A 12,789-nucleotide genomic window follows, 5' to 3' on the forward strand; every position below is an offset into this window, starting at 1 on the left:
TTGCTACTTTCTTAGCACTATTGACGTACAACGAACCAGGTTGGTGTGGGTAGAAGGAAAGATGTGGCGGCGAAAGCCGGCCCAAAAGGGCGGGTCAACAAGCGCCTGCATGTTACGTCAGCATTGGGATCGGCGCTACCGAAATATTCAATTGACTCGCGTCGGATTCGTGGCCCACACGCCTTCTCTCTTTTTCTCCCCTTTTTCCTTTCTTTTCGCTCATCGTCGTCCACGGTGCCTCCCATCAAAACACTCGCAAAACTCAAGGCCAAAGAGGCGAAGAAGAGCTCGTCCGGTCGACCGAATATCGCGTCCTGGATCAACTCGGCTGCAGCTTCAGAGGTTTCAGAAGACATGGAAGATGCTTCCGGAGGATTTGTGTGGCATAGGGAGAGAGTCGTAGATGAATGGCCGCAAGCTATGCAGTTTGCGCATGCTAAACTTATGATTGGTCGTACGAGCGAGCGTGTACTTTTTCTTCAGGAAGAATTGCTACCCTTGGCCAAGTCGAATGGTGCGCTAAGACCTTCGCTTTGAATTGCCTACAGTAATTCTGATCCTGTTGTATAGGCCTTACTTTACGGCAAAATTTGGAGATATTCAAGCTGTTGACTGAAACATACTCAAGATATGTCGACAGTGCTTCGAGAGAGGCCTTGGAAGCTGTTCTGGTTGAGCTCGTACGAGCGGACGTAGTCCGGGAAGAGAAGTTGGGCGTCCCAGAACAAATCATCGGTTGGATGTCGACTCAAGTCGGAAAAATATCTAAGAGGACAAGGTATGTCTAGCTTCATATTCTGTGTATATTCTTCAACTGATTGTCGTGTCAAGTTCTTACGCTCCCTCGGACATGTTCGTCCTCTTGAGCTGGTGTGGCGCCCTATACACCGTCTGCCTAAAGCACAATCCACAATTTTCCACATCCCAGCCTTATATCCTCCTCCTCGACTCCATGGCCAGTCTCCTTGATCTACTACTAAGCCCCGTCACTCACGCAAAAGCGGCCATACAAAAGAGCTCCGTCGTGCGCACCCGTCGCGCTTTACGATCCGTCAGTACTCGTAGTGTACTACCGTCGTGAGTTGCCGTTTACGATATTGACAATGCATGCAGGCCCCTGAACTTCTTCAGACTTCGATCGCTACGCTCTTGAAGCAGGCCAAGTCGTATCCGTCGCCACTTACCGCTCTTCCGTTGATTGGCACAGCGGTGGATGTGACCACTCATCTCAAGAACGTTAAAGATGCAAGTATCACCAAGGTCTCAGAAGATAACAAGGTAGATTTTTCTTTATATTTGCATCATTATTCTCAACTGAGCCTCTAATCCAGACAGGAATCTTGACGCTGTACTGCAATGCCGTCCTTATGGCAAGGGCCCCTGTTCTCTCACACGTTACGGTAAGTTGACTACGTTTATTCTCTATATTTCTTCGTCTCACCCGGATCACCCGGATGATAGACAGCGCTCCACGGGTTCATTCAGACGCTGTCTGAAGCCGAGTTCAAGCAAACAGTCCTCCCAACCATCGAAAAAGCCCTCCTCCGATCGCCAGAATACGCACTCCAAGGTGCTTCCTTCCATATATCTCCTTCCTCTCCGCTCTCGCACTAACCTCTAAACAAACAAACTCTATAAAGCCGTCAGCGACTTCTTCCCCGCCTACCCACATTCCCTCGACTCCGACACCTTCCGTCGCATCCTCACACCTACCCTCAACTGCGCCAATTCCGCCAACATCACCGTCCGCAGCGCCTCCCTCTCCCTCTTCAAAGTCGTAGTCGAGAAGAAAGCTTCGGACGAGAGCAAAGAACATGCTGTCACTGAGCTCTTGAACTTTGCAAAGGCAGGAAAATCAGTGGGTCCGGATCGGCAGATCCTCTACTCGATGTTAGGCTACCTCAGTCCATCAGAGGCGGTCTCGAAAGCTATGGTGGCGACAGTACCGGCGTTATTGGCGAAGGAGACGAATGATGCAGCGGCACCTGTACTAGGGCTTGCATTGACGCCTCACCTCGCTTACCAGCTGCGGGAGAGTATCCCTATCCCAGCAGACGTGACTTCGATATTAGCCAAGGAGATGCAAAGTTCCAAGCCTGTCATTCGTCGGACGTTTGTCTCGTTGGTGGGAGACGCGTTGTGGCAATTGGGGACACTGCCGACGGAGGAATCTAAAGCCTTCGCGAAGACGGTGATAGATGCTATTGATGCGAGCTTGAAGAGCGTAGCTGCGAATCCCAGTGCGGGACCTGTGGAAGGGTATATCGCGGTTAGTGTACTTCTTGGCCCCTTTGCAAAGTCAGGCGTTTTTGGTACGTCCTATCATGTTAACTTTCTCAAGCTCTATCGTATTGATTTTCGGGATCAATGTTTACGTTTGTAGAGGACGGCATAGCCAAGAACCCGACACTCCAGTCGCTGGTTGCGAGTTCGTCCAGACCGTCGTTCTTGCTTTCGGACAAGATATATCAGAAGGTCACGGACGCGGAAGACCAGATATGGTTACTACGAGCTGCTGAAAGCACGCTCATGTACTTCCACGCCGAGCTTCTCAAAGCTGACTCTTCCCGGTTCGGTTTCTCAGCTCAGTCGAAACCTCTACTATGCACTTACTTTTCTTTTGTTTGTCAGCGCACAACTTGGCCTCGCGTTCCTCCACCTCGCCGTCGAAGGCTCAGCCCCTTCTTTCCGCAAACGTGTCATCGCTTCTCTCGAACATCTCACCTCCATCTACCCCAAAGTAGTCAACCTCGTCATTCGGGATGCTCTCTCCTCCTACGTCTCTAAACCCCAGCCGAAGTCGTCATCTGCCACATCATCAGGGAAAGTGCAGAATGGCTCAGCGGCAGCGGATGAAGATACAGTGAAAAAGCCGGTGGTAAACTTGCAGCCGCGATTTACTGCGTTCTTGAGCGCGTGCGCGTGCTTTGGGGACGAGGTCCAGCCAGTTTTGAAGGAAGCGTTGATTGCGGACTTGGTCATTCTGGGGCATCATCCTACGATCTGTGCGTTTCTTGATTTATCTCCGGTTTGAAAAATATTTGGAAGACTGACCATTGGTATGATGCCGAAATGCAGGTGGCAACTCTCGGCAGGCGTGGATCGAGCTGTGTCAGAAGGCGAAGGTGGACCCGGCGACGTTGATCCAGAATCAGCTGGAGTTGCTCTTCAAGATCATACTGGAGGCTTCTGAGTCTAAGACCGAGGACGCGAAAGAGGCAAGCTATCGCGCGATCACTACGCTTGCTTTTGTCCTGCCGGGCGTCGTTCTTCCTCGAGTCGTGGATCAACTGAAGGTCGATGTCGCCACGGATATCAAGACTCTGACAGACGAGGACTTTGGCATGTGGACCACTCCTGAAGGCGAACCGTACTTCGATGGTAAGTCATCCGCCGGCCTCCTCCTTTGTTTGATACTGATCATGCACTTGTATCATAGTTTTGTCTGCTAAGAAAGGTCAAGCAGTACAGACTAGCAAGGGCAAGGACGCAGAGCTAGAAAAATGGGAAGCCGAGGTTCGCAAGTCGCTCGCCACCAAGAAGAAACCCGCGCTCTCGAAACAGGACCAAGCGCTCGTTCAAGCCCAGCTGGAGAAAGAATCGCAAGTTCGCAAGCGGGTCAACGCGATCCAGGAGAGGCTGAGGAGAGGCTTAAGAATCATCAAACATCTTGTGGCCGGGAATGTCATGGAGTTCAGTGCATGGGTCAGCGTTGTGGCGGAGTTGTTGATCGAGGGTGGATCGTTGGAGAAAGGGAAGATGTTGGTTGGTGAGGAGGGCTTTGATACGTATTTGGTGAGTCCCGTCAGATACGAGGCTGTGATAGCGGATTACTGATAATTCGAGTAGGAGTTGGGCAGATGTTGTTCGGACAGGTTAGACACATTCGCGAAGTGGATAGCTGTCGCTACTTTGCGGAGCCTTGAAGTCCCAGCCGTTCCTGAGGAACTGAAGGCCGAACCTCTCAACCGTACGTCTTCAACATTGTGAAATGCCTCGATGATGCTAATTGACTCTAATCCCCACAGAGTTGGTTTCCAGAGTACTATATCGCTTGCGTTGGCTCTCAGAGCAGGCTCCGCTCGATTCACCGACGTTTTCGTATCTTTTTCCTTTACTGCATCAAGTCCTCTTGAAGGGCGGTGTTGGGTTGTCAGAGGAGGATGATCCATTGGAGCAAGTCGCACTGGCTCTGGACATCATCAAGTTCCACTGTGGAGAATGTGGGTTGTCAAGAACCTATCTTGCGTACCATCACTTACCGATAGTGCATTAACGCAGTCTCCGACAAGAACTTCCCCAGGATGCAGATCATGGAAGGTCTCTTATTCGCCATGCGTCATCAACTCAAACTCGCGAAGGATGCATCTTCAGCACTGGTGGAACTCGGTCAAGCGATACACACCAATGCCACTCACGAAGAGGCCGCTATGTTGCTCCAAGGCACACTCCTACAGGAGGCTCATGTCCGGACGTCCTGCCTCCAAACTCTTCAGGTACTGTCTTATTCCATCGTCTGCTCGTGGTTCCTTGCACTTACTTGATCCACCAGCCTTTCGATCTCACGGATTTGGACTGGTCCCCAGAGTTGCTCATCGCTGCCAATGACGAAGACGAGCAGAACTCCCGGTTGGCACGTCTTATATGGGAGGATAACGGTCTAGACGTGCCCGAGTCGTTCTTGCAAACGATGCTCAAGTTCCTTGGTGAGTACTACCAGACTCTTTCTGTATAACAACAATCGTGCTGACAGACGATCTTGGAGCAGAACATGACAATGCGTATGTGCGCTCCAGTACAGCTGCTGCATTCATTGAATGCGTGGAGCATTGGCCACAGTCCATCACGGAAACGCTCGGTGCCCTTGAGGATCTTTATCGTGCCAAGGTGATGACCCTCTGTTCCAATTGGTACTCAAAGTAATTTCTAACGCGTCTATATAGGCAAAGATTCTTGCTCCAGAGTTTGATCAATATGTGAGTTCATTCATCGAGTAACCGTCTTCAGTAGTTCTAAATCTTTCGATAGGGAATGCTCGTCGAACAGAGCCTTGATCGCACGGACCCATGGCAAGCCCGCCTTGCGATTGCCGAGACCTTCCAGATGCTGTCTCCCAGCTTCACAGAGGCCAGTATTGTACCCTTCTTCAATTTCCTTATCAACGACGAAGCACTCGGCGACCGGAGTACCGAAGTTCGTCGTGGAATGCTGGACGCTGGGACAGCCGTTATCGATATCCATGGCAAGAGCAAGCTCGCAGAACTTATTGGCATCTTCGAAAGCCAACTCTCTAGCTCCCACCCAGCTTCTGAAACCGCAGACTTTATACAAGAGGCCGTGGTCATCCTCATCGGACGTGTGGCACGCCATCTTGAACCTACAGATTCCCGTTTGCCCACAATCGAGGCAAGGCTTGTAGACGCATTGAAGACTCCTTCAGAGCAAGTTCAGGTCGCAGTTGCGGATTGTCTGGCTCCCCTGGTCAGGATCACGAAGGACTCAGTTCCCACTCTTGTTGAGCAGTTGTTGGAGGAACTCTTCAACGTGCCGAAGTACGCTGCTCGTCGTGGTGCAGCTTACGGTCTTGCTGGTGTCATCAAGGGCGTCGGTATCGCTGGTATCAAAGACTTCGACATCCTTGGACGGCTGCGTACGGCTACAGAGGACAAGAAGAAATATGAGGCCCGTCAAGGTGCCATGTTCGCTCTCGAAACCTTCTCCAGTACGTTAGGACGACTCTTCGAACCTTACGCTATACACGCTCTCCCCCTTCTCCTCACCTCTTTTGGCGACTCCACCCCGGATGTCCGTGAGGCGGCTACGGATGCTGCGCGTGTCATCATGCGAAATATGTCTGGGTACGGTGTCAAGCTCATCCTCCCCGATATTCTGTCCGGTCTGGACGAGAAGCAATGGCGTACGAAGAAGGGCTCAATCGAGTTGTTGGGCATGATGGCGTACTGTGCTCCACGACAGCTCTCTCAATCTCTACCGATCATCATCCCTCGACTCACTGGTGTGCTGACGGACTCGCATGCCCAAGTCCGCGCTGGTGCCAACAAGAGTTTGAAAATGTTCGGCGAGGTCATCAGCAACCCGGAGATCCAGAACCTTGTGCCTATATTCTTGAAGGCTATGGTGGACCCCTCGAAGACGCCAAATGCTCTGTCCTCGCTTTTGAAGACTTCGTTTGTGCATTATATCGATCACTCCTCCTTGGCTCTAGTGAGTTGTAATTTTTATATTTTACCCGCGTTCTCCACCTTATATATGCTCGACTAGGTCATCCCGATCTTGGAGCGTGGTCTTCGAGAACGAAGCGCGGATACCAAGCGCAAGGCTGCACAGATTGTGGGCAACCTCGCATCCTTGACAGACTCGAAGGACTTCGTTCCCTACCTGTCCACCCTATTACCCATGGTGCACGTCGTTCTCGTCGATCCTGTCCCCGAGGCTCGGGCCACGGCCGCTAAGGCTTTGGGAACTTTGGTCGAACGACTTGGGGAGATACATTTCCCCGACCTCGTGCCCAGTCTCATTCGAACACTCAAGACGGACACCTCCGGCGTCGACCGGCAAGGCGCAGCTCAAGGTCTTTCCGAAGTCCTTTCTGGGTTGGGTATGGAGCGTCTTGAGGGCTTGCTTCCCGATATCATTGCGAATGCCCAGTCACCACGAAGCACCGTTCGGGAAGGTTTCATGTCCTTGCTCGTTTTCTTACCTGCGACATTCGGTACTAGGTTCCAACCTCATCTCCCCAGAATTATTGCTCCAATCCTTGGAGGTCTCTCAGATACAGAGGAATACGTTCGAGAAGCAGCCATGCGTGCCGGAAGGATGATCGTCACCAATTACTCAAGCAGAGCTATCGATCTACTCCTTCCAGAACTCGAGCGTGGCATGTTCGATCCTGGCTGGCGCATTAGGGTATGCCGTTTCGTATTCTTCTTTACACAAAGACAGCTCTCTCATACTTGCACATCTAGCAATCATCGATCACTTTGGTTGGAGAACTTCTCTTCAAGGTCTCCGGCATCAGCGGCAAGAATGAGATTGAGGAAGATGAGGAAGGAGCTGAGGTTGTCGTTGCCGAGACGTCAAGAAAGGCTCTCACCGAGGTACTTGGTGCAGAACGTCGCGATCGTATTCTCTCTGCTCTCTATATGGCACGCCAAGATGCAGTTCACGTCGTCCGCCAAGCATCCATCCACATCTGGAAAGCGTTGGTGCACAATACACCCAGAACTGGTACGTTGATCTTCCTACCGGCTGTGTATTCTTAGGCCTCAATTGTTTTCGCCTCCAGTCAGGGAAATCCTCCCCGAACTCGTTACCCAGATCATGTTGCTGCTTTCGAGTGGCGAAGGAGAACAGGAGGAGGTATAACCCCTTCAGTTGCGTGTGTTGGATAAATTGAACTAATAACTTGACAGACTGCAGAAAGGACAAGTGCGGAGATCTGCCGCAAGTTCGGCGAGAGAATCGTTGGCGAGATTGTGGCCATCCTTCGATCGAAGTCAACCTCTCCAGACTCAAGGACGCGGGAGAGCGTGTCTCTCATGCTCTGCGAAGTCATGTACGTACACAACCACTCTGTTCCGAGCTCTTGTTCTGACCATCCAAACAAACCAGCACCAACTCCAACGAGATTCAACTGGAAGGTCAAGAAGACGAGATTGTCTCGATGGTACGCACAGCCCTTGTGGACGACGAAAGTACCGTTCGCTCTGCGGCTGCAAAGGCGTTCGACGTCTTGCAAGAACATCTTGGTGCTAGAGCCATCGACCAAACCATCCCTACGCTGTTGGAGGCACTTCGCCAGCCTGGAGAGAGCTCCGGCACTGCGCTCAAGGCTTTGAAGGAGGTTATGAGCGTACGTTATGTTCTATTCGTCGCGCCTTGTGCGCTGTCCGTTATCTTATGCTTGCATTTCAGGTCCGGGCCTCAACAGTGTTCCCGGTCTTGATCCCAACTCTCACTGCTATCCCAATGACACCGTTCAACGCCCGGGCGTTGGCTTCACTCGTCACTGTGGCAGGTAATGCCCTCAGCAAACGGTTGACGGTCATTCTGGGGGCTCTCGTTACCGTCGTTGAAGGGTTAAGGGAAAAACCAGATGAAGAGCTGCGAGAAGCTGTGGACGAGGCTCTAAGGGCTCTCCTTGAGTCGATCAATGATCCGGAAGGCCTGAATACCTTGATGTTGCTTCTCCTCGGATGGTGCGTCAGTTTCCACGAATGAGATTTTACTCTTAGCTGACTGTATGACAGGGTCAAGCACGATAGCCCAAGACGGCGTGTCAGCGCGGCCAATTTCTTCGCCATTTTCTGCGAGGTATCAGACCTCGACACCTCGCTCTATCGCGTGGACTGGATCCGGCAACTGGTTTCATCGTTGGACGACTCCGACGTCGGTTCACATACTGCAGCTTGGGCCGCCCTGGACGTTTTTGTCAAGTCCGTCCCTAAGGATGAGCTTGAGCCTCTTGTAGTTCCTCTCCGTCGCACGATTGAGGGTACCGGAGGCCCAGGCACTCACGTTCCGGGCTTCAGCTTGCCCAAAGGCATCTCGCCTCTAGTGCCAATCATTATCGCCGGTCTCACGACAGGTAGCAACGAGCAGAGGGAACAGGCCGCTTACGCTATCGGCGATCTCGTGGAGCGTACCGAAGAGAGTGCCATCAAGCCATTTGTTGTGCCGTTCACTGGTCCTCTCATTCGTGTGGCAACACAGGCAACGACATATCCTCCAGCCGTCAAGACAGCCATTCTCAGCGCACTCACGACCATGTTGGAGTTGATCCCTGCGTTCGTCAAGCCGTTCTTCCCTCAGCTGCAGCGCACCTTTGTCAAGAGTGCCAGCGATCCCGCCAGCATCATCGTCCGGAACAAAGCAGCTCAAGCGCTCGGTGTTCTCATGAAGAGCCAGCCACGAGTGGACCCCGTTGTCACAGAGTTGATCACCGGAGCGAAAGCAAACGATGATTCGATTGCATCAAGTTTGGTGTTGGCGTTGTCGAACGTGATCAAGAGCGGCAATACGAATGTTGGTCAGAAAGCGCGCGAGTCTGCTCTTGAGCTTGTTGGTGATGCGTTCAGAGAGAGCCACGACGGTAAGTGCAGTGTTGTGTCATTGTGAGATAGTACTTATTTGGATCTTGGAACGTAGAACACTACATGCAGTCCATTGCACAACTCACTGCTTCTCTCTCGATCTACCCGCAGCTGCTTGACCCGATCATCGAGTACGTTTTGCTTTCACTGTCTACTTTGGCTGACTATTGATTACTAATCACATTTTTCCCTTAAGAACATATCTTCTGGGTGGGACGCCTCCGAGTCCCTTGGCATCCCATTGTACGCTCGCCATCCTCTCCCGGATCGAAGAAGACGAGACGCCCTATGAAGACGTCATTGGCGTCTTCCAAAACAACCTGCGCAGTGTGGCCCAAAAAGTCCAAGAGAGCATTGGCACGGACAAGCCCAACGTCGCACGCCCCGCACGAGAAGCGAAGGAGTTATTGAAACGACTAGACGACGGTTTGTACAGATCATGAGCGAGTTGTGTATCAACAGGCTGCGAGGCCACTGTTTTGCTATCTCGATGTGTAGCACTCTACAAAGGCTGTACTTTTTCTTTCTTTCTTATTCTGGTACTCAAAACCATCCTGCCGATGATAATGGATGCACTCGATGTCTTTTATGCGTGTCACCGCCCAGATTAACAGCTTATGGAACACATCAAACCCCATTCTTGAAAATCTCATCAGAGGCATGGATGTTGATGGAATTGATGGAATGTCGCGCATCGCTCATCGGTGTGGGGATAGAAGAGGCGATGGACGGTACGGTGTAAAGCGTGTCAGACGGTGCATTATTGTGGATGAGACTGTCAGGGTGAGTGAAGAATTGTGGCGTGGACTTGGTCATGGCAGATACCTCGGAACGGTGGATGATATGAAGTTGGGTGTACTAGCGTGGCAGGTGGGGATGTTCGTTATTTTTCGAGGACTGGTCGGAACCCATATTTGACTCGGGCATACTAGGAAGAAAACACCAGTATTAGAAGTACAGACGATCGGGGGCCAAAAGAAAGACTAAGATTCAAGAAAAATTACTAGTACACATTATGCGAGTGACATAGAGCGACGAAGCAAAAACAGAAGCACAAAGTCCACGATGAGACCGACTGGGAGCATCAAGACGTCCATTGAACTACTCGGACTTTGAGCTCGATACGCGAATCAAATCCAACAGGGCCTGCAACCTAGGATTTCCTCCAAGCCTCTGGATCTCTTCTCTGATCTCCGCTTCAAGAGTCTGCAGCTTCTCCAATGTATAGTCGAAGGACTTGGTCGCCTTCCTTAGATAAGAGATGATATGTGTCTTTAGAGTGGGTGTGGTCGGGCGTTTCTGGAGAACATCTATACGAGTGGCGTGTCAAGAGGTAGGCCAAGTCGGAGAGGAAGAGAAGTGAAAGACGAACTCAGAACTTGTCTGTTTGACATGTCGGCATGGATGCTATGAACGATCGGAAAAGAGAATTTGCCTTCCGTGAGGTCTTCTGCGAAGCCTTTGTTGGTCGTATACTGTACATTATACTAGTGAGCTATACATCGAAAAGAAAACCGAACATGGCTTTACTTCGGTGCTCTCTAGGTTCATATAATCGTCCCGTATTTGAAAGTATACACTGATTAGGTTGACTAGCGGGATGTAATCGCTGAAGAGCCTCGACATCAGTTCATTCCTACACGGGAATTATGTGCCAGGACTCACACAGCAACGTTCGTTGTTGCGCACGCCATCATCAGTTTAGTGGCCACTCGGAACAGACCTCCCGTCTCTGTGCCTTGTTTCAGAATTGGTCCAAAAAAGAATTGGTATGCTGTACGGCTTACTGTCTTTGACCATAGAGATATATTCGTCTTCGGTGGGACATTGGAGTGAGTCTCTCCACAGCAAATCCAGACCCTGCCCTCGATGCAGACTGAGTAGTTCGTCTAGGGAATGCGTACAGGGAGGTTGTACGGTTAGGCTCCCTGATAGTTCACGCATACGTGGTGTGGCGCCATACCTGTCACTATCTGGTCCACCTCGTTATCTGTGTACAACCGAGTCTCGGAGATGGTCGTAGGTCGTTGTCCTCCCTCCGAATCTGCGGAAGTAGATTGTGGTCCAGTCGAGGACGGTCTCAGCAAGAAAAGCTCTCGAAAAGCTAGGAAGTAGACATAGTTGGCTGCATTGATCGTCTGTGGGATCCCGTAAATCTTGTGCGCCACTATGGGAAAGTTCGTTAGCACATTCAATGGGATGTTGGTAGCGAGTATGCTGGAGAAGAGGCGCCAATCCGTTCGATGCACGATACTCTTATGTCATGGTCCCCAAGAGCGCAAATTAGCGCCTTGGTTAGCTGCGATCGGGTCCCGGAGATCGCGGTTCGCCATGAGTGCGCCACACATGACACGGGCGAGGACGTCGGCGACCAAGCCGCGCATGCAACGCATCCTTGTGAAAAAGTATATCACAGAGAGTGCAGAACCAGCGTCATAACAAACTGGGTGCTCCTGTGGGCCAGACTAGGTGTTCAAGGTGAGCTAGCTTACCGGGTTGACCTCGTCTCAACTGGGAGTCATCTTCGATGTCGTCAATCCTGCAGAAATAAAATGTGTGAGTAGAGTATTAAGAGTATTGCATTAAAATACTCACAATAAGCTGGCGTTATGAAGCATACTGACAATACGCGCGATAATGTGAAGCTTATCCTCGGGAACATGCAACCAGGTATTGAAAGCTGCGATCATCTCTCCTCGGACTTCCTTTCCAGGATTGGCTGCTATGTATGTGTAAGGTTCAAGAAGTGCCTTCAATTCAAATCATGTCAGTTTGGATCGTCAAGTTTGGATGTAAGATGGGGCATACCGCTTCGCCACTTGATTGTGGCGAGCTGGTGATCGGAGACGTTGGTGGCATGGCAAGGGTCGAGAGATCTCTGGTGGCCTTCAAGTTGTTTAGAGAACTTGTTGATGAGGGTAGCTCAAGAGACGCGACGACGTAATGTGGAGAATTATTGGAGCAGTACTAAGCTTATTACGGTCGACAAGGCTAGAGAGGGGATCCGATTGTGCAGTAAGTTGAACAATTCGGCGGAAGCCGGAGTGATCCTGTGCAATCGGCGTCTACCGCTTGGCGCGCTCGGATCCGGGGCTAATTTCTTTCGAGGTTGGTTCGTACCAAGTTCGTACTCGAGCTCCTCCTCAAACCTCGTCCAACACCCACGCAGTCTTTCTATCGTGTCTTGGAGTATAGACCTCGTATTCTGCTTTACTTCATATTTTGGCGATATCTGCTCGGGCCGGCAAGACGAAACTTCTTGTGGCAACCTGACAGCATACTCTTGCCAGATACATCCGTTTCAACATGAAGTCGGGTCACTGGTACCCGTGGATTACCGATTCTTGACTTGTATAGCATCTGGGAGCCTGTGAATGCTCTGTGGGCCAAGTTTACGGGCATGGTTATACGTGGTGGGCTCTGAAGGCTTAATTTCTGCTGTCTGATCACGGCAGAAGAAGGAACCATCGCGTGCAGCCATGTCAAGACGGCAGCAAGCCCCTTTGGATTCTATATTCTCTACAGGGCGGTGCTCTTTTGAAGACCGAATCCGTACTGGTGGGTTATGCATTGTTCAAGGCTCGGCGCCTACAAGGATCTTGGACAAGATCTTTTTGTGACTCGATTAGGCGAAAGGTGGCACCTCAGGACAAAAGGCCACACAGTGGCACTCCCA

At 51.2% G+C, this 12,789-nt stretch overlaps 2 protein-coding genes across 2 annotated transcripts; one reads left to right on the forward strand and one right to left on the reverse strand.

The window, feature by feature from the left end:
* Positions 1-216: 216 nt before the first annotated feature.
* STEHIDRAFT_172437 (ARM repeat-containing protein) lies at positions 217-9,691 on the forward strand. The gene is made up of 27 exons (XM_007310119.1): positions 217-514; positions 571-778; positions 832-1,051; positions 1,114-1,278; positions 1,332-1,400; positions 1,462-1,570; positions 1,641-2,312; positions 2,384-2,570; positions 2,632-3,005; positions 3,079-3,381; positions 3,440-3,795; positions 3,850-3,970; positions 4,029-4,223; positions 4,282-4,496; positions 4,553-4,706; positions 4,769-4,887; positions 4,944-4,976; positions 5,029-6,225; positions 6,283-6,927; positions 6,987-7,248; positions 7,307-7,380; positions 7,434-7,576; positions 7,633-7,873; positions 7,936-8,219; positions 8,271-9,112; positions 9,169-9,244; positions 9,310-9,691. Exons 1-27 carry the CDS (start codon positions 355-357, stop codon positions 9,554-9,556), a joined length of 7,671 nt encoding a protein of 2,556 aa, XP_007310181.1. The 5' UTR covers positions 217-354; the 3' UTR covers positions 9,557-9,691.
* Positions 9,692-10,080: 389 nt separating this feature from the next.
* Positions 10,081-12,085, reverse strand: STEHIDRAFT_86981 (terpenoid synthase). The gene is made up of 9 exons (XM_007310120.1): positions 11,922-12,085; positions 11,709-11,863; positions 11,606-11,652; positions 11,077-11,280; positions 10,901-11,002; positions 10,779-10,845; positions 10,644-10,722; positions 10,486-10,588; positions 10,081-10,423 (listed from the first exon to the last, which is right to left on the reverse strand). Exons 1-9 carry the CDS (start codon positions 11,970-11,972, stop codon positions 10,215-10,217), a joined length of 1,017 nt encoding a protein of 338 aa, XP_007310182.1. The 5' UTR covers positions 11,973-12,085; the 3' UTR covers positions 10,081-10,214.
* Between the last annotated feature and the right edge of the window lie 704 nt (positions 12,086-12,789).

This window comes from Stereum hirsutum, assembly GCF_000264905.1.
Source record: "Stereum hirsutum FP-91666 SS1 unplaced genomic scaffold STEHIscaffold_19, whole genome shotgun sequence".
In the NCBI taxonomy this organism is placed as follows: Eukaryota; Fungi; Basidiomycota; class Agaricomycetes; order Russulales; family Stereaceae; genus Stereum; species Stereum hirsutum.

Bases quoted from the DNA above. Each gene is read 5' to 3' on its own strand.
- STEHIDRAFT_86981 (XM_007310120.1), bottom strand. From the start codon at position 11,972: ATGCCACCAACGTCTCCGATCACCAGCTCGCCACAATCAAGTGGCGAA. The intron at 10,589-10,643 runs GTAAAGCCATGT...TATAATGTACAG, and splicing joins TGAACCTAGAGAGCACCGAA to TATACGACCAACAAAGGCTT. The intron at 10,424-10,485 runs GTTCGTCTTTCA...CCACTCGTATAG, and splicing joins GTCAAACAGACAAGTTCTGA to ATGTTCTCCAGAAACGCCCG.
- STEHIDRAFT_172437 (XM_007310119.1), top strand. From the start codon at position 355: ATGGAAGATGCTTCCGGAGGATTTGTGTGGCATAGGGAGAGAGTCGTA. The intron at 1,279-1,331 runs GTAGATTTTTCT...CCTCTAATCCAG, and splicing joins AGGTCTCAGAAGATAACAAG to ACAGGAATCTTGACGCTGTA. The intron at 3,382-3,439 runs GTAAGTCATCCG...CTTGTATCATAG, and splicing joins AGGCGAACCGTACTTCGATG to TTTTGTCTGCTAAGAAAGGT.